General features: G+C 42.8%; 1 protein-coding gene across 10 annotated transcripts in view; it reads right to left on the reverse strand.

Moving 5' to 3' along the window:
• The window catches only part of LOC119019449 (netrin receptor UNC5C-like), a 371539-nt gene that overhangs the window by 211973 nt on the left and 134941 nt on the right, over window positions 1–24625 (reverse strand). For 4 of the 10 annotated variants that reach the window (XM_037098023.1, XM_037098024.1, XM_037098022.1 and 1 more), the window contains 2 exons: window positions 20864–20967; window positions 12693–12766 (listed from right to left, as the gene is read on the reverse strand). Coding sequence is in view for 7 of the 10 variants with exons in the window: in XM_037098024.1 (XP_036953919.1) it covers window positions 12693–12741 (49 nt within the window). In the remaining 3 variants the exon portion in view is untranslated. Of the gene's footprint in view, window positions 1–12692; window positions 12767–20863; window positions 20968–23550; window positions 23691–23924; window positions 24148–24625 lie in introns of those variants that run through there. The other 6 variants (XM_037098026.1, XM_037098029.1, XM_037098027.1 and 3 more) reach the window with 3 other exon arrangements.

A 24625-nucleotide genomic window follows, 5' to 3' on the forward strand; every position in this document is an offset into this window, starting at 1 on the left:
GCTGCGCGGAGCCATGGGACTCTTAGCACTCTCAAAAATGAGTTAATTGCAGGATTTCAAGTAAAAACAATAAACCACTGGAGGCCCCGACAGATGCAGATGTGCTCCACGAGCCAGAAACAGACAACAGCTAATTTCCCTCCTCTTTCTAGGTGTTAACGTCGTGGCAATCAGCCCAAGTGCTTCTTGATTAGCTCATTATTAATTCATGCACACTCCCAGAACCTCAAATCACACTTAATTACAACAGTGATCCAGCAGTGACCAATATTGATGTAATTAAATAATTAGGAGTTTGCTGCTGCAGCATCCTCTCTGTGGCTGCAGGAGACAGAGAGAAAATGATGTGTTTTTTAGAGCACAAGTGTAAAAAAGCAAACTAAGCTGATGATAAGGAGGACGAGCGAGGGGCAGGGAGAGAACGACTGCGTGTGTATATGAGTCTAAAGCTTTAAAAGACATTCATTTTAAATTAAGAATGTCATTTACGGTTCTTCTAGGATCGATTGAGAACTCCGACTGACCTCCACAGAGCAGCACTGATGGGCAGACTGCCACATTAGCATTAATAAGAGGAGACACTTTGCTTTTTGATTTGCAGCGCTTCAGTTTGTTAGTCTTCTCTTCTCTCTTGAATTCACCTACTGTGCCATCAAAATTAAAATTCCACTCAACAACGCTCGTTGGGTTTGTTATGCATGTTTATTCAGCGCTCTAATAAGAAGCAAATTATCATGAAAGTTGTGCTTATCCCGTCTCCTTGCCTCAAGACTCATTTTTAATATTATTCCTGTGGTTTCCTTGATTTCAACGTCGATACGGCTCTGATTATGCTCTATTCAATAACACTTTGCCTTCATCTAACACAATTTAGAACCAACAGTTGAAGGCGCACGAACAATAAAGAAATATAGAAAGGAAACCGCTGCTGTTCATCTGGAAACAAGGGAGCTCCTGAACAACCTGGCTTTTTGGAGATAAGACTTGCTGATGCGATGGCAGTGTGGTTGCCTGATGATTTCCATCCCTGCACGCTCCTATCGCCTCATCTATTCCCCCTGAAGATGAAAGAAAACAGTTTGCAGCTACTTACTGGGACCCTGCAACACATTAGTAGCTACTGCCATGGCCTTCAAAGACTGCAGGTCTGTGCATGTGTGTGTGTGTGAAAGACAAAGTGAGACAGGGAGACGGAAAGCCTCAACATGTGTCCGCGCACGCACTGGCATGTGTGTTTTAAGAGTTGCCGAGTGTGTCAGCGTGCGCACATGAGCGTGCGTGCTGACATTCTAAAGAGGTGTAAGGTCAAGGTTCATGTCAGCTCGACTCAGCTGTCACCCCCCTGAGCTCTTTATAAAATCCCCTCACAGCTCTTTCAGCTGCTGTTTGAACATCATCAATCTGGCACTGCCTGTAAACCTCAAGGCTGTGAAGGTTTTCACACACACTGTGCTGTGCTGTGCTGTGTGTTCATCTGACAAATATATAAATATATATATATATAAATAAAAAATGTCTTAAATGCTTTTTTGGAAATGTTTGTCTGAAACTTGAAATGTTTGACAAATTTCAAGCAGAATAAAGTCCCAAAAATCCAAGTACCATGTCCGGCCAAGATTCAGTCTGAGCTCTACAAACGTGTTGCATGTTGGCAGATTGTCCGTCGTGACGTTAGAAAAGATATCATGGAGTTATGAGTCAGTCGCTGAAGTGATACCTGCAACAGGAGGTGAGCACTCCAACACGCACAAGCCAACATACGTGTCTGCTCGGGAACAAGGGGAGGATTTATACTGAAGCAGCGTTTAATACGACCGGCGGGAACATGACAAGCTTATAGTGGGTTGAATGTCTAAAAGCTTTCTGATGGATATTTCTTCTACTTTAGTGGAATCCACTGTGATTTCAAGATGACTAACATGGACGCATAAGAAGCAAGTAATGTTTTATTTTACCTTGAACGCAGGTGTCGATTGTTAAGTTGAGTTTTTGAAAGGAAAGATTTGCACTTCATGCGTAGACGTCCAATACTGTAGGATCTTTTATGATAAAGTGAATGTAAAAACATGCTAAATTATATTATTTGTATATTAAGGGAACTTGTGCTTTCAGATTTACATCCAACCACAATCAAATATGTGACAAGTGAACAGGTATTTAACAAAGCAAGGGAAAATGTCCCTTCTTGGTTTTAAATCTACAATACTGTTATATCATAGTTGTATTTGTTTAGTTCATTTAAAGAAGGGACACAAGGCACATTAATTAACAATGAACACGTGCCAGATGTGCCAGATGTGCAGGCTAATTATCATCTTGCAGTCCCTGACAGGTCAACGGCATTAAAAAAACAGACATCATTTGAGATACTGAGAGCAAAACTGTCTTTTAGAGAAATAATGTTTCAGTGTTTATCTTAATTTTTTGCAGGGATCCAATTAAAACCACCAAAATCTATAGCAGACCTGTTGTTTTGTTACAATGCCATGACATTTCGCCTGACAGAGAGGAGGGTGGTGATGAAGCTTCGACCTTGCGGAGGCAAATTAAGTCTTTATTAAGCAAGTTGCTTCTGAATGAAACGGCCTCAACAAATTCACAAAGTGTTTTTTTTTTTTTTTTTTTTTTTTTTATAGTTAATGCTGTGCTGTGTTGCACTGGGCGTGTTAAAAAAAAAACAGAAATGTAATCAAAGGAGTTGAGAAATACCAGAGGAATGATCCAAGCTGCTCTTTGTTCTGCTGCAACTGCAGAGGTGGATGTATCGATGAAGTACACAAGAAACAAAGAAGGACTAGAAAATTTACTGAATATGTTTTCAGTGAAGGATACATGACTGGATTCAGCTCCTTTGATGCCTATATGAGCACTTTTCCCCTGGATATTTGAGCGCGTTTCACAGATTAGTTGTGGGATTCAGACATCAAGTCAAAGCGCAACGGGGGTGACAGAGAAATACAGAAGTAAGACAAAATAAAGCGTTCCTCCCAGGAATGGGTGGAGGAGGGGAAAGACTGGGCCGCAGTCGTTTCTTCTCTCTTATATCGCGTTTAGAAATGCACAGAGTATTTAAGAAGACGAGCACTAACTGGAAATGGTTTGGCACCTGAAATCACAGCAGAGTTTGTTCTGGCCTGACAATGTTCAAGAACGTGAAGCTCCAAGATGAAAAGGGACAAGCAGACATGATGCTGCACGGAGGATAATACAGAAGGCAGAAGTTAAATACGTCCAATCTGGATTGTAAAAACATTTCTTTTTGTCAAATCTGTGCAATCCAGGCTGTACGCTTTGTGTCAGTGTTCTTCTTCTGTTGCCATAGTTAAACTAACAAAGGTGGTCAATTTCAGCCCATTTTATCAAATACAGTCAATGGACTCACGCTTCTATTTATACACACTTTGTCACATACAAACACACTGAAATGTCCCTTTGCTGCTGCAGCATACAGAGCAACAGAAATGTTGGGTAGCTGGACGGGTCATAAACTGGACTTTACTTTGGAAGATACGTACGTAGACGGTATTGTAGTGTGAAATAACCATAGTAAGTAGATATGGTCAGCATAAATTAACCACAGTTAGTAAATAGTGAGTAATGGTAGCTGATAATAACTGTTTTAATGATAAAAGTAAGAAATAAAGGGTAATAAGTGTGAAAGAATTGCTGAAACATACTACTGGGCACCAGCTGACTGAAGTGTGCATTTACTGATTAAAGCTGCTGTAGTGTGAAGCAAATATATAACACTTTTACTGTTTGTTAAAAATGCAGTGTCAAGAGTGATCAGGTACAATGGGATATATCAAGGAGGGGACCGAGTTATCAGTGTCAGCAGAAATAAAGAAGAATAGAGGTTGGTTGAGACTGTGATGTCTGAACGGACGCTCCCAGTTTTCTGTGTTTAAAAGAGGATGTTCGGGGCTTTGAATCTCGGGGCAGTTAGGTTTTCCACAGATTCTGATCCCGTTCTTTTTTGCCGGCAAATAAAGTCCTACTGCACTCAGCCCTGAAGACTCCTGGTGACATTCTTGATTTTTGATATCTTTTGGACCTACTGAGTAAAGTGAAGTCGATTTACGAGAGTATGACTTACACTGCTTGAGTGTTATCCATATTAGCTTAAACCTAAAGTTAGATTTTTTTCGAAACATAACCCACGACAGTCCAAACATTATGATATATCATAATATGTTAAATGTTTCTTCGGAAGCTTTATTCTAAAAGAGTAGCTGGACGATGCATTTTATGTATTATCGCTGAACTTCACAGCGGAGCTCTTCATGCCAACACTGAGGCAAGACAGGTAGGTGGACCGTCGCAGTCTGAAGCACAAGGAAACTGACCAAGCTGCAAGTTTGACGAGCTGGGAATGAAGACATGCTGTAAACGAACATAAATAAATGATGGCTCGTGGTTTATACTTCAAACACTCACCTCAATCTAGCACAGTGTACACCTTAAGACATGCTGCGTTTTCAGTGTACTGAAATAAAGTCAGATGAGCGGTGCCAAAATCTCGAATACATTTATTCTGAACTGAACTGCACAACGGGTCAAACGGTGTTAATGGATCCGTGGCCACACAAAACATCCTGTTTTTAGTGTCACGGCTCTGTGTGGAAACACAAGGTTCTTCTGAATCATACCAGCCGCAGCTGAATCAGTTCGGTTGTGTATTTAGATAATAAAAGGGATTAATTAGATATGACATTTTTATACTGACTGTGCTGATCTTTCTCTGTAGTCATTAGCTTAAAAACGTTCTGTGTAATGAACGCCCTCTGAGTGGCAGTCGTGCTTTTTCATAAGGAGTTCGTACAGCAACATAATAAAACGGTGTGATGAAATAAACGTTGCAGCGGTATTTTCTTTTTTTTGGTCTGTGGTAGGGGTTGTTTATTCAGGTTACTATTTACCCGTCAGCCTGATTCATCCAGATTGAATGGATGAGGAATACCTGGAGGAAAGGAATAGAAAAAATTCAATTCCCTGCTCGGGCTGATGTGGCCCAGCAGGGGGGAGGAATAAGACAAGTGTGAATCAAGCTGTATTGCAGTGATTGAAATGAAGTGCAACGCTCACGCTTCTCTTTCTGGCTGCTGCCTCGGTAAGTAGAGCCCTGCCTGTGGTCGCCCACCTGCCTGTGTGAGGTCTGCAGGGCGACCTTTTCATCGCTGACCTGAGCGGTGTTAAAACATGCCCCCAGCTAGAGGAGTCCAGGAGCAGGGAGCAACACGCCATGTGTACCATCCCCAACTGGGCGTTGTCACAGTCGCTCTTTTGTCGAGAGCAGACTGGCTGTACTGAAAACTAAGAAGGCTGGTGCTGCATGTTTTAAGACTAATTACCGACTTTTTGCTGCATCTAAATATATCGATTTTGAGAGCTGAGCTGCTTCTGTGATGTATGGCTCTTGGAGTCGTTCTCAGGTTTGTCTGACAGCGCTGTTTTCTGACACGCACTTCATTAGAAAGGGATGAATTACATCCGGTCATCTTAGAACGACAACACAGCGTCTCTACCATCCTGTTGCGTCCCTTTCACAACAAGACTGAACACAAGTTTCCAGCCAAATCACAGAACAAATCAATGTTGTGCAGGTCTGCAGACGACAGGTATGTGAAATATTTTAGTATAATATCATGACACCCTGTGTTAATGTTTGCATGTCTTGGTTGAAAATGCCACTTCTGACAGCACTACAATGCTTGCAAACTGTTGTCTTGATTGTCATGGTTTGTGTTTTTTTGGTTTTATTTTGTAGTGGTTTATCATCCCCACGTGTCATTCCACTTCCTGTCTTTGTCTTTTTCCCCGCCCTTATTCTATGTGCACATGTGTGTCATTTGTTCATTTATCCTTGGGTTAGTAAGTGTTTCCTTTTCTTCTCTCTTTGTCAGTTTTGTTCCTGGTGTCGCTGTGTTGGCTCCTCCTGTTTCCTGCCTCATGTTTTTTGCAGTCCAGCCTGTGGTCCCAAAGCTCCATCCTGTTTTGTAGGCTACGTCATTCAGTTTTGTATTTTCCCCTTTACTGTCTTTCTTCAGCTTTGCTGCCTGCTGTTGATTTATGGTGGATTCAGCTTCTTGTTTATAAGGCTAGCTTTTCATCACGTCTTCCTGCCGGCCTTTGTTTCCTCCGTTTGGGTACTTTTTGATATCTATCATATCGCTTCCCGGTCACCAGGATGTGCCAACAAAACCAAATCTTTCTTACCAGACCTCAGACCATCGCTGTGCCTGCGGTGACCAAAACATGTATCTTAAACCAAATCATGATCTCTTAAAAACCCTCACCGTGTGTTTTTGTACCTAAACCTACCAACACCATGAGCTCAGCACTGGCACGACAACACAAAAGTGTTTCTTGTCCTTGTCCTCATCAACCTCTTTCTCCCCCAGTGTCATTCACACAAAAGGTTGGTTTCACGGGGGAACAGAAAACAAGATTTTCAACAGAAACGGAACGTGTAGCAAAATATGGCAGACCAGCTGTGGCTCTGCTGATGATGCTGATACAGACTAACTCCACTCGAGCTCCATCTCAAGTGGAAGAAATCTCATTGTGACATCCACCAAGGAGATCTTGTTGTGCGTGGAGAAACATACAGGCAGCAGGAGAACGAGCGGCTTGTGACACTCTTCACGGTGGCCTTCGATACCTCTGATGGTCAGCGCTGAAAAACGCAAGCCAACGTGATGAAAGCATTGTGCAACAGTTACATAAGGTCCGTCCAGGAAAGGTTAGGGATTAAAGTGAGGCGTGATTCATCTCTGATGTCAGGTTGAAAGTGTTTTTTCGCTCCCTTGTTAATTTTTGCGGCTGTTTTGATCCTCTGGAAATCAGAGTAACTGTCAGACGGCACGCCGATCCTGAGCTGTGTCCTCTGCCGTCGTCTCCATCTTTGTAGTATTTCTGTGTTTTGATACAAAACTTCATCATCTCTGTCTGTATATCAGTCTCAATTATACCTGTATCCTTAGAAAGAAACAGTGGAAGCTTGGAAATTTGTATGAATGTTTGGCCAAATAGAAGACATGATAAGAAATTTAACCATAATTAGCAGTTTATTGCAGTTGTCTGTGTAGTACCACTCATTTGCACATTGCGATCATTACCGTTACCGTTTGCAGTTTGGAATCTTATTAAAGTGAAAATCGCAATGAGTCGTTACTCCTCGTCATTTGTTAGATCAGCTTTTAGCGCGCTGTTAAACTGTTTTGCCACAGCACCACAATAGTATAATGACTAGTGCTTCTATAAATACGGAAAATGTTCCGGATTGGCTCAACATCCACAATAAAAGCGTCGGAGCATTAAATGCAGTCCTACTTATCTCTGGTGTTGATTCCCCCTTTTTTTTTTTCCCACTGCTGCGGTGTAGAGGAGCTCGGCGCGGCTGCTGTGTCCGCAGATTGCAGCGTGGAGTCTGCAGAGGGAGACAAGCCGCTGGATGCAATTACACACTCGTGCTGGGATGGAACTAAAAAATTAGCTTGTTCGCACATATTTTAGATCACACGTTGTATCTCGAAGATCAAGGAAATCTTGACTGGGAGCTTTTAGCCACATATCACACTGGGCTTGTTTCTAGTGATAACACACACACACACACACACACACACACACACACACACACACACACACACACACACACACACACACACGAGAAGTGATTTCAGCTTTTTAAAATCTGACATATAATAATATAGCTAAAATTAGCTTTAGTCTCAACTGAAACTGCAACAAGTATGAACCAAAGACGGACGTGGAAGAATAAATGCTCTTCCAAGTAGGAAATACACCGGCCTTCACACGTGTTCATGACAACAGAAGCTCTACCTGTTGATGCAATTTAAATACGTGAGCACAACGTGGAAAAGTGAAACTGAAACTGACCCTTCATATCGATCCATTGACGTTTGGATCGATCTCCAAAAGGAGTGTAATCGATAGATTTAGGGATTGATCCACCCACCCCTCGTCGATTGTGTTATGAGATACAACAATGACTTTAATTCGGAATGACGAGCAAATTATCCACAAAATGAGCCTCTGTTTAATTTCAAATACGAGTGATACTGGAAGACAGACAAACATGTTGATGTGCTTTCTTGTCGTTTAACTTACTTAACTTCCAGGCTCAGCTGAACTGTCTGTAGCTGCGGTTGATGTACACGAGAGAGCAACACAAGATGCGTTCATACGGTGGTTTATAATCAAAGCCGCTGTTTCTCTTCAAAATAAAGAAAAATACTGTCAAAATCAAACCACCCACACAAGTAAATCTCCTGCACTCTTGTTCTTAATATGGCTAAGAGCGCCTCTCAGCAGCCATAACATCCAAAACTGAGATACACTGAGTGTCTACAAGCATGTAGGGCAAGGGGAGGAGGGATACATAAAACGCATGGGTGGAAGGAGAAAATGTGGGGTGGGAACATGAGTGAAATGGCATTAAAAAAGACAACAAAAACAACAGGAAAGGAGGAAGAGGAGGAAGAGAGGGAACACGCCCGGGACAACCCGGTGCCAGAAATCCTCCTCCTCCTCCTCCTCCTCCTTCTTCTTTCCCATTAAAAGTGACCCAGAGCGAAAAACCGCAGCACTCCAGGCCCCATCTCGGCTCCTTCCTCCTCATCGTCTAATATAGGTCTTAAAAGTAATTTACAGCAACATACGTGGCGGGGCATCAAAAGTGCATTTAGCAGATAAAGATGCCATTGCTGACAGAAATGTGGTGCCTGGAGCAAGGCTACAGCTCTGTATTCTCTCCTCTCCTCTCCTCTCACACAGACACATGGACAGTTTTTCTCTCCGCCTCCTCCTCCTCCTCCTCTCTCTCTGTCTCTCTCTCTCCCTCTCCCCCCCCTCCTCCGCCTCCTCTCCCCTCCAAACAGTATTTTCTCTCCTGTCTTCTCTCTATCTTCCCACCTCCTTCCCTCACCCAGGCTCCTCTCCTTCCATCCGTCCTCACTTCCGCCTACACATCTCCATCCCTATACCCCCCTCGCCCAACTCCTACTCAACTCCCTCCCTCCTTCCCTCCGTCATCCTGATTTCATGGCCGTTTTTTTTCCGAGTTTCCATTCATCGCGGTTCCCGACATAGTGGGGTTTTTTTTGTTTTTTTTTTTAAATGCGTGTGCGTGCTTGAAGTCATGTTGTGGCACAAGCCTAGGATCTAATTTCCTGTTTTGTGTGGCGTGAAGCAGCCCCTCCGGACAGGACGCCAGTGTCTCAGAGAGGCTTAGTTCTCCTCTGACACCTCCTTCAGCAGCGTGTGCCGACCGGAGGACTCCCAGTTTTTTTAAGACTCAGACATGACTCGACAAGGGATCAAATCCCAAGCCTCCTACAACCAGCCCACTGATCTGTAGCCCTCCACTAAAAATTTGAGCATCGGCCATTATACGTCCACATCAACCTTCTCCTCTTTCCTCTCCGGCGCTCCACACACTCACTTTCATCCATCCACCTCTCTCTCTCTCTCTCTCTCTCTCTCTCTCTCTCTCTCTCTCTCTCTCTCTCTCTCTCTCTCTCTCTCTCTCTCTCTCTCTCTCTCTCTCTCTCTCTCTCTCTCCTCTACTTTCACTCTCCTCTGCCCTCTCTCATTTGTCTCTCTCTCTCTCTGTAACTCCACCACCTTCCTTCATTACACACTTTTTTTTCCCCCCCCCAGATTTACAGTATTGCCTTTCGGCTTCTTCGCCGTAAATACTCCCCACCATCCCTCCACCTTCTTCTTCTCCCCCACCTCCTCCGCCTCCTCCAGACAGTGTATGTGCTGTTGAGTTAATGGGTTCATTTTTCAACATCTTTCTTCTCCCTTTGTGTTAGACTTCATCTCGGTGAAGAGGATTACAGATTATGACTTTCAGACGTTACCTCAAAGTTGATAATCAACCTCGAAATCACCTCAGGAAAGGTGTTTTAAAGTTTCTTCTTCTTCTCTACCTACCTTTTCCTTTAACACACTGCATGTATTTCTACTGCTGGAAGTCTTTCTGTATGAAAACAATGAATGTGGGATCATGGGAGTTGTTGTCTCACTGTTCCCAGAAGAGGTATCATTTTAAATTTACACTTAATCAGTGTCTGACCTATAATGCGATGTTGTCCCAGGAGTTAGAACAACAGGCGACCAAATGAAACACACCGTTAACTTGAGTAAAATTACTTGCTTCCTCTGGGTTTGAAAGTTGTGGGAAACATCGTGTCTTAAACTTGGACGGAGCTGCTAATTCTTCACTTTCCTCAATTTCAGGCCAGGCATCCGGACGACACTCCAGGAAGTAGTCCGGCACTCAACCCCTCTTACAAAACCACTCTGATTAGTCAATTGTAATAATGTGTTGATAAGTGAGCATGAGATGTATTGGTAAGCGGATTTGTTATCTTCCAACACAACCAGGCAGTCTTTATGCTAAGCTAAGCTAACCCATTGCTTGATGGAGACATGAGAGTGGCATAAATTTCTCTTCTGACTCTCACCAAGAAAGAGAACAAGCATTTTTCTGTAATGCTGCATCATTTAACATTAATACTAATGTAAAATCATACACACAACCTTTTGAATATGTGATAAATGCTCCTGTCACAGCTGTCAGGCCAACCAGAAAACAAAAAGTACATCATTAAACGTTGCTGTACTGCACCTAACTTAAAACGTGTCTTGTGTCTCCACTAGTTTCCGTCTCTCTCTGCTCCCATCTTTCCTCCGCTGTGCGATGTCTGTTTGGTCAATCCGCAGCCCAACATCCATCTCCAGCCACTAAACATGCTGCTGCTGCTCAGTGTGTTTAAAAGGCACCCCGCTGGTAAGCAAAGGGATTTAGAGAAAGGAAAAACAGATCGATTGTAGAAGATTCGGCAATGTGGAAGGCAGGACGGGTCGTGCTGATAGTTTACACAACTCTTTGACTAGAACCAATGAGAAAGACAACAACGGCAACTTTAAATGACACAAAAACACAACATACTGTAAAGTGCTCCACGCCGTCTCTCAGAGTGTGTTTTTTTGTTGTTGTTATTTACACAAAATGCCAGTGAGCGTCAAGAGCTTCTGCTTCTAAATTAGAGGAAAAAATGGGGCGCCGAAACAGGAAGATGAAATATTCCACCAAAGGATTCTAAACCCGAAAAGATAAGTGAGAGGAAAAAAAAGGGATGAAGGCGGTGAAGGGGGATAAAAGGAGAAAAGGCGAAGAAAGGTGGCTTTTTATTGGTGTCAGCGTCGTTTGGAAAAGTGATGGAAATCCAGCCTGTCTCGTCTACTTATCTCTGCCGTCTAAGATGTTGTTTCTATTTCTGACAGCACTGAGACTGTGTGTGTGTGTGTGTGTGTGTGTGTGTGTGTGTGTGTGTGTGTGTGTGCACCTGTGTGTTTATGTGCTGGATTTATTTACATGCATATTTGTGTGCCCATGACATCCCCCCAAAATAATGTGCGAGTTTTTTGTGTTGTTTGTGCGTGTGTGGCTGTGTGTGTGTTTGCATACAGCTAAGGCTTTGAGCATCTGAGATATTTCAGAAATCTAACGCAAGCGTGATGCCCCTGCCATGTGATCAAAGAATACGGGGCTCCTTTCATTACCTTTGACGGAGGAACACATTTGGATGTTTGCCTGCTTCTCCCTCCTTCACACTCCCTCCCTCTCTCCGCCTGAAGGTAGAGGAGAGCGCTGATTATCAGAGAAACGCTGCGCATTGGAGGGCCCTTTTAACAAGGCGGAAAAAGCAGCGCTGCTTTGGAATTCAGGAATCATGAAGTCTTGACTGCTGCACTGCTGATTCACGCTGAATTAGGGAAGTGTTCACGCCGAAGCTTGTTTCTTCAGGAAACTGGTTTAAATTATGTGCTTTCCCTTTGAAAATATACCATAACCGCTCATTCGTATACTATCAGGGATGAAAGCGGCAGTGGTGGGAAATAACTAAGTACAGTTATTCAAGTACTGTTTTCACCCCACTACAATACAAGAGGAACAAAATCTTACTATTTGATCTACATCAGTGGTCCCCACCCACCGTTTGGTACCGAGCCACAGAGAAAGAATAAATAAGTTATTTTACTTCCGTTATAATGATGATCACACTCACACTGACACACTTGACACGTAGCTGTTTTAGTCACGTTATACCCGAAAAATAAGCCCTCAAGCTAGCTGAGATTAGTGAAAAACAAATGTCTTTGGAGAGCTACATTGAGAAGGATAAAGGAGAAGGCCCAGTGATGAGACAAGAAGAGCCTACGACTGCCGAGAAAGAGGAAGCGACATGTAGGGAGATGGACAACTGTCTTCAAGTCGGCTGATAAAGCGGCTGAACTGCAGCTGTGGGGACGGCGAGTGGACAACTGCTGAGACTAAAAATGATGGTGGCCTTAAAGTTAGTTACCTTAGTAAGTTACAGAGTAGACAGGACATAAGGAAGGCAAATCAGGTGGCAGTTATCCGTTGTATAATTGTATTTTACTGCTGTGTAATCCAGCTCCCGGTTTTGTTATTTGCCACCCCAGTTGTCTTTGCAACCACTTGGAAACGCGACTAGCAGGAAAAGTTGTCCGTTGCCGCTTGAAGGACAATAAATGAGTTCTTCCATCACCTCAGTAAAATGCTCACTGACAGGTGAATATTGAATCAGAGCTGCATGATGCATGTTCAGGACAGCAGGGAATGTAGAGAGTCTGACCTTCAGCATCATCCGCATCAGCTGGACGTGAAGTGTCCCGAGTCTCCATCAGCTTCAGGGACGCTGCGCTCTGTCTGAAATCAACAAGACAATGCTAAATTATTAAAAGTACTTGATGTCATTTCCATTTCATATCATTAGATCGAAACTACACTGAAATATCTATGACACAGGCTTTTAACATAAGCTTGTTGCAGTGTATCATGTGGAGGAGGAGCTTTTTTTACCGATTATTTTCATCATCATATGGAGGCTCTTATCTCTGAGGACAAATGAGCTCGGTCTATCCGTTCTCCCTGTTACTTCTATCTTACATGAAAAATTGCGTTTCACATTTTGCGGCGACTCTGATCCTTTGATGTTCGCCATGTGTCATTTTATGATAAAACAACATTAGCTATGCATTATGAATAACCACCAGCCTTCCTCAGCCAGCAAACATGAACTCATTTGTACAATTTAACGGAGCCACTGTGTTTTTGTTATCATACAATATGTCCCAGAATGAATATTTCACTCTGGTGTTTTTAGTGTTCGTATAAAATAAAACCATCTGATAAAATGTGCTGTTTAACTTACTCTTCATTTAAAGAGCAATGCACTTTCTAATGACCCTTCAAAAACCAGCATGCCTAGTTAATTGGCCATCTGCACACTGTCTATAGGATATTCCAGTAAAAAGCATATAAAAAACATGAAAAAGGAAGTCTCATGAAGGCATCTTGAACCATGAAGGTGGCTGTGAAGTTAGCGGTTCATAAATCATGTAGCGCTTTAAGCCACAGCTGTAGCTTCTATTGTACTCTGATTAATATATTTATTCTACACCGGGTACGTTTCAAGTGTGTCTGCAGAGAGAGGAGCAGGGAAAAGAAAAGGAGGAAGTGGAGGAAAAATGAGGCGGAGGAAGGTGAAATTTAGTGAACTGGAGAAAAGGGAACGACTAAAAGGAGACGGATGAGGATGAAGTTAATGAAGTCTTTTGTCAGCGAGGTGGTGGAGAGGCGGGGCTCGCTGCCAACGTCAGCTATAACGGAGGTTATTTAGAGACGGACAACGAAACAAGCAAAGCACGTCGAAGTTCATTATACTAAACTTCGTACAGAATACGTGTCATTTAAAAAAGAAGGGGAAAAAGGCAATCTATAGCAAAACCATTGAGAAAATGTTTTAACTTCTGTCTCATGGAGCTTGTGGGTTTCCTGAAGGACTTACTGGGTTTCGAGTGACAAGTGAAAGACGACGGTAACACTGAGTAACTCAAACCACAGCGTTCACCATAAAAGGCAACTCTCTGAGCAACACTACGAGTTGACATAGTTATTAGCAAAGACTGCAAATGAGAAATCACAAAGTACACAGTGGAGTTTTTCATGGACACCAGGAAGCCGCTTTGTAATTAATGCAACACATCGGTAACAAGCCTTGAGGCTGCGCTGCCTTGAAGCACTGAAGCTGTGATGCAACTGACAAGTTTTTCTGGTAATGTGACACCGTATCTTTCCTCGGGAATGAAATTAGAATAGAAACAGACAGAAATGAATGGCAAAAACTTATATATAAACAGGGATTTTTGTTGTTGTTGTTGTATTCAATGAAATGGCTCCTCAGGCAACGGTGCCCTGCGTGCTACCCAAGATGTTTTGTAGAAACTTTTTTTTTGTTTTGAAGGCTAAAGGTGGGAAATAGTGCCTTAAGTAAAAAGCTCCGTACACAGGCACCGTCAAGTTCAACTAACAGAAGACAAAACCTGTGAATCTAAATGAGATAGTAGTCGTTTTATTAGCATTTTTTTTAGCTGATCTGCAAACAAAACGTAAAAGTAAAGCAACATTATGCAAAAACTGATATTTTTCAGCCATTCGGTGCACCAACAGTTTTAGAGCACAATTCATCCTCTTGACAGCGACTAAGATCCTGTATAAGGGACTGTTCAACCTCTTTCTCAGGGATATTTTTACTTTTATACTCTGAGTACACTGCAGAGCCTGTACTGTGATACTGACAGGCATTTGGGGTGGAAAGCGAGAATAAAAGAGACACCATGTCCCTTCATTGCGAGTCGTGTACAGTCATTTTTTTTCTTAAAACTTAAAGGTAAAACGTATTCTAAGGTGTAAGAGTCTCGTAATTGCACTCTAATAAGCCAGTAACCACTGTAATGTCAAGCCCACAGATGGTTCTGCTGAGGATCCTCTCGCCTTTTGACGGCTGCCAGGAGATCTTAGTCTGAGCTGCCACCAAAAAAAGAGCTGTGTTTAAAAAAATCGCAAGGGCCTTCACTGATGCTGGCACGCTGCTTCAGGTTCAGATGAGCAGATAAAATACAAACTGGGAAGTCCGGCTCCAAGGCTTACGAGGTGCCAAGACACTGAATTAGATTGTAAAATAATCTGATCTCTGTCTCCTAGTGTGTCTAAAACGTTACGTTAGCACAACAGAGAACACATACGGCAGTCTTTCTTTAGGGGAACTCGCTGTAATTGTTTGGCAGGCACGATGCGTTGGGTGCTGTTGCAGCAAAAACTAGGCCGGAAGCAACTTTTTGTTCCTGGCCCACGCTGCCGTTTGTTATTGGAAGCAGAGCTGTGATCGTTCTGGACGTGGCTTAAAACTTTCACCAGACTGTAAACATGTAGAAGTTATTCATTCGCTCACTTATACTCTCTCTCACACATCAACTGCAAACCGGAGCCGCCGGTCTGTTCTTGGAGTGGAGTGATTCCCTGTTTTTTTGCCGACGGGGCTTGGAAGTTTGAGGCGATGCTCAGAAATAAATCATCTTGAGAAACTCGACCACGTCAGCGGCTTGAACAAACCATAAAGGTGAGTGCGCGGTGCGACCAGAGGTACTTCTCCCACAATTCTTGGTGCGCTCATCTCCACCGGTGAAGTGGAAGAGAGAGAGAGAGAGAGAGAGAGCAGAGGCCGGGGTTATACCTGGGTACTTTGGAGGGGATCATGTTGGATTGTCTGAAGTGGTAGATGAGACTTTACCCAAGGGACTCCACTCATCTCCTCTCCTCAGCTCCTCTCTGCTGCCTGTCAGTGTCTCCATTTCTGCAATTTTCTTTTTTTGCTTTCACTCGGTCCTGAAATCTTTCTCTCCCCCTGCTCCGTCCAGTTTTCTAGCACCACAGAGACTGTTACCGCCGTCACATAAACACCTTGACCAAATGTTTCTTTACTTACTTTAACTGGAGTGAGCAGAGTACTCATTAATGTTCCATAGCTGGATGTCAAAGCAGTGGGTGTTTTTAGTGTAGTCCCAAATGTTTTGAGGCCGCTCGCGCTGTAAATTAGCTGAAGCTGTGGATGTATCTGTTTCTCTTTCGGCCCTCTGCTCGCACTAAAGCAGCAGTTTGTTTTGAGCCTGATGTTGTGAACCTCTTCAGACACAGTCAGCAACTGTGCAGCAGTAAAGTTAAAAGAAAACTTTTCATTGCCTCAAACCATCTCTGTGAGCACACATTGCATATCAATGTAACCATTTGCACATCGCAGGTGTTCAGCCAGTATTCAAGGGCATTTTTTCACAGACAATTTTGCGATCATAAAATCATGATAGGCCAACAATCAGACCTTAATTTGATGAACTAATGGTAAGTTTGTGGAGAGCAGGACAAGACAGAGCTAGAACAATCCAACCAGAATGAATGTTGGCCATCTACTGTTCTGCAAACCACAGATATGTTGAAACTTTACATTTATTTTGCAACTTGACTATTTTGTGATGAAGCTGCACTAATGCTCTGGTTAGGGTTTTGGCATGAATACCACTTTGTTAGGGCTCAGAAAAGTTCCTGTTCTGGCTTCAAGAACCTGTTTTGGTCGCCACAAACTGGGCTGGAGCTCCTCTGACTTCAAACTGTCTGTCTTGGGCTTAACTGCTGATCTTCTGGACTCTGAATTATCTTCTTTTGAGAAGATGGATGGATTATCTTGGTTTTTCAGCTGCCAACATTTTATCCTGATGAAAGGCCTGGCTGAGTATTAACCAGCTGAAAAAGAGATGTTGTTTGAGAACCACCGTTTCAATGTACTGATCAAAAGAGTGGATAAACATTATTTTTACACGTGTATGCATTTTAGCCAGCTCAGTATGTTTCATGTTTAATATGTAGTATTTGCCAGGGGCTGCATTTGTTAACCTTCAAGGAGGCAGGTGGAGATGGAGGTGGTGGACGACCCATTGGTGTCACAGGAAGCGCTGTAAAGGGCTCTCACAATATATAATACATACAAAATGTATGATTGTCATTAATAACCCGTCCCCTGCAGCTCATCCGGTGCATGCTGGGAGAGGTTTCGTCTCACTGCAACCAGGATATGTAGGTACAGAAAAACGGAGAGATGAATAAATAATGAGATCCAAGGTACTTCAGACAGAAATGTGTATGTATGATTTAGGGGGAGAAGAAGTGTCAGTTTCAGAAGCGTCTTTGAGCTCTCTGGGGCGTACTGTTCCATTTTATCAGGCTTGTGGGGTTTAGCTGCTGTTATTTAGTCTGAGGTGGCTTGTGAGCAAAGGGACTGTTGAAACAGTGGGCAACAGAAACAACTTTAAAAGACCTGTCTTCTCTCTTTTCCCGGCTGCCGTGCGTCACATTTCCCTCCCTCCATCATCTGTTGCTTCTTGATTATTTCTTCTCTCTTCTCGACTCACCAGTTTTCCTCTCCGTCCATTCATCTCCATCTCTCTGTTCTCTCTTCCTGTTCCACCTCTCTCTCTCTGACTCTCTCTGTCTGACTCTCGCGCCACACAATATCTGATCTTCCATAAGAGAAGCCACTTTAAAGATTTTTTGCCGCGTCTGTTTTATGTAGGAAGGTGCACACACACACACACACACACACACACACAAACACACACTGGCCAATGACTGTGTACAATGCTCCCTCACACAGCAACACACACACACACACCCTCTTAAAAAGTATGTATATTTCTTGCCTTTTGTTTTGATCCTTTCTTTCTATCCTGTGCTCAATCTCTACTGCTTCTACACACACACACACTAACACACACACACACAAACACTAACACACACACACACACACACACACACACACACACACTAACACACGCTCCCTGCTCCTGAGGCCCCAGAGCAAACGCTGTTATCAGCACTCCACAGGAACAGACCAGTGACTCAGCCTCTCTCTCTGTGTGTGTGTGTGTGTGTGTGTGTGTGTGTGTGTGTGTGTGTGTGTGTGTGTGTGTGTGTGTGTGTGTACAACGTCTCAACAGCCTAATGACTCACAGTTTCAGTCGGATGTCCCCAGCTCTCTTTCAGTGCTTTCGGAGCAGTAAGGACACACCTGGTCTTCACTCAGCGGGCTCTTTCTCAGTGCGCTGACATCACAGCGCACACATCTGCTGCAATTAAGAGCTTTGCTTTGGTATTGTTTGATAAAATAGGAGAAAAATCTCTGATTCATCTGAAGTCGTGTTCAAAGCTAATTGGTACTGACAAACGGTTAGCTGCAGCTAAAGCCGCAGACTGAGGAGACGGTGCTTTAGTATGCCGGTGCTGCTCTGACTCAGACAACAAAGATGACAGCAACTGCAGTTGTTCCCATTATTGTTTTCTAATCCCTCCTCCTTTTCTTGTCATCTCTGTACCTTTATTATATTATTTCGCCACGCTTTCAGCGCTCGTGGCCCGAAGCGAACACTGTTTCACCTCAAACTGATATCTTTCTTTAGTTACAACCATTTAGAATTAAACTCAATACACTAATTTCATACCATTAAGTTGGTTAAGAACGTCAGGTGGACAAAGCTTCTCCCACACCTTAACTGAGCGTGGCTAAAGCACCCAGCACACCTCCAAGTTATAGTGACCAATACCAACCCGTGATGAATACCCGTCTCGTCCTCAACTCATGTCTGTGCGAGAAAGGCGATTATATTGTTACTGAATCTCTGCGGTTTAACATGTCTTTTCTCCTCAGCATCCCAGTTTGTCCTCTTTCAGACATCTGCTGTACTTTATGGTTTCATCAGGTTTGCTTTCTGCTGATTTGGGAGCCGTGTTACATTACAGCATGTGAAAGCCCCAAATTTCCTGACTTTGCTGCGTCATAATAAAAGTTTTTAAGTAACATAAAACAAGAGGACTTTTACTGTGAATAACTGAAAGGAAATTAAACATGTTTATCAAAAACTAGCTGAGCTTTGTCAACCGATATTCTTTGACAGTTTTCAAGGGAAGGACGTGAGTTTACAGCCAGTTCTTTTCAACTATATGTCATCAGCTAAAGACACTTAGAACAACTACACCTGTTGAAGTGGAAATACAAATCGCACAGGTCTAAGCACAGCATCATGAGAGGGTTGCAGGTTCCTCTTGGTCCAGTCCTTAAAGCAGAAATATCCAAACTGTTTCACAAAGGCCTGATGTGGCTGCAGGTTTTCTTTTCCACCAAGCAGCAGCACACCAGACCTGACTCATTTAATCAACTGATCTCAGTCTTCAGAAAGCTGATTGATCAAACTGTGTTCTCTTGATTGGCTAGAACAAAAACCTGCAGCCACACGGCCCTTTGTGGAATAGTTTGGACATGCCTGCCTTAAAGTGTAAGTCTCCTGACATTATATCAAAACTTACATTTACTTCACGATCCTGATTCCTCATTGAGGCAGTGGACAGGAGCATCTGTGCACCTGGTCAAGGTGCAGGAAGACAGAAACGTAAGAAGAAGGGGCCTCGAAATTTGCGAGCCTTTTCCAGCAACATATGAGGATTTGCTCTTCTTAAGTTGTCTTTATGAATGCCTGTTGAAGCTGCGGCACTTTAATGTTGTGCACACAACCACTTTTCAGATATGTCTCAGGTAGGCTGAATGTGTAACTGGGCAAGAATACAACTTAGTGCCCACATACACGCATTTAAACAAGTACGCCAACCCTCTCAAAGATCCTTGAGTGTTTATAGGAAAATATTTACTGTACTTTTTTTTTTTTTTATGTCTCAGTCATCCACGTTTTAATACTGTAACCAACTTTCCACTGAAGCAGGAGGATGGCTGCATAATAATCTCCCTGCTGTGCCAAGAAATGCTTCTGGGTGGCACAACAGGACGGTTGTGTGTGTCAGCATTCTGAGGGTTGGTAGAACAAAGTGGAAAAAAAAAACTCAAATAAAAAAAGACACAAACAAGGATGAGTCAAGAGTGGGAGGAAGATAAAAAAAAAATTTAAAAAAAAACACTACAGGAATATAAACTATTTAGTAACATTCAGAAATTACACTTGCTTGGTTTGATTTTGGAGCTTGGTTGACACAAATGGTTTTATTTTTCCTGATTAGAAAAAATAGATTTCCTCTATTATATAAGCATTTGGATCGGAGAAATGTTAGTGGTGAATATTCATTCGATTTTTTTTGGTCTTACCCAACAAAAGTCAACAATGAGGCTTTGTCTTTCTTTTGAATTTGTTTGAGTACATGTTGTGCTTGCCATCATTTAGCTATTCTTAAACTGAAACATGGACGATGCTCAGCATCCTATCATTTGACGACTTTGTAAAAACACATTATAAGTATTTCAAACATGACTCCAGTGTGACGTACTGTGCTTGAATAACATCTCAAAGACTCCCGTGTGTGATTGAAAACCATGAACTCTGGCACGGAGCCAGTGTGAAAGGTCAAAGGTTAAAAGACCACCTGCAGATAAGATGATGAAACACCTGAGCACAGGAGACAGAGGTTAGCAAGGAACAATGACTCGTCTGTTCCCACTTTGAAGATTCTCGTGTGTTCCACACACACACACACACACACACACACACACACACACACACACACACAAACCTTCAAACACAGGGCTTTTTCATGCTGCCTTGGCCTGACTCGCTTTGACTTCCCATGTCAGCCCAGCACGTTGGCATTTCATTAAGGCTACCTGCCTGCAGATTTGTCTAGCTGATGACGCTCTCGTCTTGTGTCGTGGTCAGAGGAGCAGCTGTAAACTCTCCTCCTCCCCTCAGTACAATCGGAGAAAAGCTACTAATAAAGCTCTGCTAATTTCATGACAGTTCTTGTGTTTTATTTTGTGGGAAGTCTTCACTGTAGAGGTCTTCTGTTATTTTGTTGTTTAAAAGTTTGAACTATGAAGCGGCAAAATCAGGAAATGTTGGGTTTTCATCAAGAGAAACTTACAGTAGCACAACTCCAGAACAGCTGCGAGTGGGTCCAATCGGAGGAGGGGTGGTTTCGCTCAACTCCACGCAGTGAAACTGGTCACGGAAAGGCGAGACATGCCTCTACAAAGGAAAACAGAAAGAAAAGTTGAAGAGAATATCTTACCTGTTTTCAGAGAAAACAAAATTCATCTGCAAGTGTTGCAACCGTTTTCACCAATTTCCACGTTTCTGTGAAGGTGAAGTTGTGCCAGATTTAGTTCAAAATGAGTCGCTTTATGTGACCGACAGTCATGTGCGTATAAAAGCAAAGCGCTCGGCATCTGGACTTAGATAATATGGATTATATCATTCCATTTCAATATGTACTATCCATCCATATCCATGTAGATTGCATTGCAGGTAATATTATATATTATTGGCTTGATATGTTTTAAATGCAGCACACTAACAGTAAAGTTATAGTTATAAACAATAATCGCAATAATAACTTTTCTGTATATTGTGGCCCCAAACTATATAACAAAAGTTAATCATTGGTAGAGGTAAGTAGGCAACAAAGAGAATATTGTGGATCAGAGTGCTGAAGGACTTGCTCTGCTTTTGAGTGTGTACCTCGTATAACAACCCATTACTTTTTATTACTCTGTTTTGTCCATGGTAATTTGATTTGGGAGGCTGAATGGGTGATATAGTCAGGTCTGTTCTGGTGTGTGTGTGTGTGTGTGTTAGCCTAGGGGGAGAGCATGTCAGCGGGAGGGAAGCAACAAGAGATGGAAAGTAAAAGGGGAAGAGTGAGCAGCAGAGCAGCAGACAGGAGGAGGAGGAGGAGCAAAACATGCAGCAAGTCAGATGGACAACTTCAGGAATTTATGAAAAACAATGAAAGAATGTGGCAGAAACAGTCCGTCGACTGAACACGAAGAAAAGAGACAAAGCTGATTGGTGTTGATGCGAAACAGACCGCTGACCCTTCCTCTGTGACTTCTGACCTCCTGTCAGTCTGACAGGAAGTGCGCCCCTCTCCTGGCAGGAAATAGACTTATAACCTCTGGATTTATGGGAGTCAGTAGTATCTCTGTCTAATTACAATGTCTGGATTTATAGGAGTCAGTGTTAATTTCCCCAGAGAGAGAGACAGGCCCTCAGGATACCACTGACATTTAAATTGTGATGGGTATATTGAATGACATTGTTGTAAATTTGACAGTTATCTGCCATCACAGATGAGTACAGATGTCATTCATTTATCACACGCTAACAACAACTCTTGATTTATTACAAGTTTTAAAGACATGATGTTTTGAGAGATATGTGTATAAACCACATGATGTATTTCTGAAGAGGAGGCTGTAGGTCATGTATGGGAAACTGGAAAAGGTGTTGATCCTGCTGTAGCTACCACAGAGGACACCGACCCGCACCCAAAGGAAAATTAGATATATTAGATTTTTTTAGGCACTTGAAAGTGGCAATCGCAAAACCCAACCCGTGCTCTCCCGGCTTCTGACCCGATGCACACCCGTGTCTGAAACAGTACGTTATTTTTAATCCAAATTGTGCGGGTCACCCGTCACGTGCCCTGTGTAGGACTCTGCTTTGCAGGCTTGCTCCATTTTTTTAGACATAAAATTTGACTAGTTCCAGTCCAATAAATAGAAATAATGAATTACTGATTACGTATATTTCCAGCAGGAGCAGAGACCCGATGTCCACTGAGAAACCCTAGCACCTTCTTGTATGTTCTGTCTGAATAATCATCGTAATCTTTATAAACATAAAATGCATTGTCACTATGTTTAAAATGACTTTTCTTGTTTTGTACAATGTTTTGTTGCAGCACGGGGAAACAACAACCAATAAAATGCAGGAAACTTAACAGGACAGTTAAAAGGAATACATGGAATGTTTTAAAAATCCAAATGATGAGAGCACATTAATGGTTCATTATCAAATTTACTGGAGGATGGTGAAGTCGGACTCAGAACTTCAGTATTTTTAAAATCCTGGCTCCAGCCCTGGTGGTGTTCGTTAGCGAGGCGTTTGGCATTCTCCTGAAAAAGCCACAACTTCTCTAACTAAGCTGGCTAAGACAGGAGAAAGTGTGATAAAGCAAAAGTGATCTTTTAAATCTGCGTCTTTGTTTATCTTCCTGAGTAACGACTATCGACTCCGCTCAGCTTTATAATTGCAGCCCAGAACTTCTCTCTATCCGGGACAAGTTGACTTTTTTGTCTTCCATTCTACAAAATGTTTGCCAGGCTTGTTTTTGTTGATTAGAATAAAAAGAGAAGGAAAAAAAAAAAAAGGTTGGGCAGCGTCTACTGGGGACTTTGTAGTTGTACAAAGAAAACTGTCTGGCAGCAGGGTAGGACGGAGTCACAGAATAAAGGACGAGGGGGACGCAGGGAAAGGGAGAGATGACACATGCACAGTCAGTCAGCTCGGCAATAAACAGTAAAGTGGACCGCCTCATGGAGACACAACACAAAGCTGTTCAATTAGATTTCCGGAGCATTTGCCTCAGACCCAATACAGAGGCGAAGGACCCTCGCTGATTGCAATCAGTCAGAGTGGCAGGCAAATTAGATTACTATTATACATAAAAACTATCAAATGTGCTTCCTTCCCTTCCTCCTCATTGCTTCTTTTCATTATTTATCATCCTATTGGCTGTCAAAGAGTAAATATAGGTGTGTAAAATACCTCGCTCACTCCGGTGTGATGGTGATGATATTTTGTGACCCCTGCAGGATGGAGCAGTTGTTTTTCGGGAGACGGACTTGATTACTTTTTGGAAAGTGCATATTGTTCTCTCGAAGCAGACGATGTGACTTTGTTATTTCCTGAATGAAGTTAAAGTAAGTCACCGTTTTAAACGACAAAGATCCCTCAATCATTTAAAGAGGCTTTCCTACAGCTCTTTTTCCTGGCAGTGCTCATAATTGTGTGGAGCGAAGGGAAAAATATTACACGTCCCAGCCACCTATTTTCCAGGAAGTCCTAATCATTCTTGTTACCATAGATACCATTCAAAGCTATAATCACTATAATGCCAGTCATTTACATATTCAAGTTACCTCCACTTGATGCAGATGGTGTCTCTGCGGCAGATCTTTCCCTCACTTGTGGTGAAGATGAATAGGAAGCGACACTGATGCTGCGAGCATGTAACCTTGCATTCACTAATGTTGGCTGGTTCACAAACTCCACGTATGTTAAATTGCTTGCAGGGAGATGCACAGACCTCCATGATGTACTGAATCGTGCAACCAGTGGGGGTGATTACCTCCTTTTCTGCATCTGATAGAGACGGAAACACTTGTGTGAATGTCAAAGCTAAATGCAGCCGTTTATTGACATGATTTCTGCCTTAAAAGCCTGAAATATGAGCCCTGTGTTCAACCAGGGGGAAAAATACTGTACCAGAACATTGAAGGATCATGTGAAGTTGACTGAAAGAAGTAGCGGTTTGTCATGAACCTATAGCACTAAATCAGCTGAGGGAAACATGTAAGAGTTGAGCTTTCCAGCGCTTCCTTGCACACCGCACGGTGACCTCTAGTATCCCCCATTTTCCAGCCTAGTCGCCAGGTAACAAAGTTAGCAGCTAACGTTTCTGCACATCACAAAAAACACCATCTGTCCGTGTCACTGGCTATGTACCATATTGAGATTCGTGCAATACTTCTGTGTCGAGAGGTCAAAGGGAGGGTGGTGTAGTTACAGGAGACAACACCGCAAAACTGGTAACCACGGTTCAAGTATGCGTTTGGGTTTT

The sequence above is a fragment of the Acanthopagrus latus genome, chromosome 5 (genome assembly GCF_904848185.1).
Source record: "Acanthopagrus latus isolate v.2019 chromosome 5, fAcaLat1.1, whole genome shotgun sequence".
NCBI lineage: Eukaryota > Metazoa > Chordata > Actinopteri > Spariformes > Sparidae > Acanthopagrus > Acanthopagrus latus.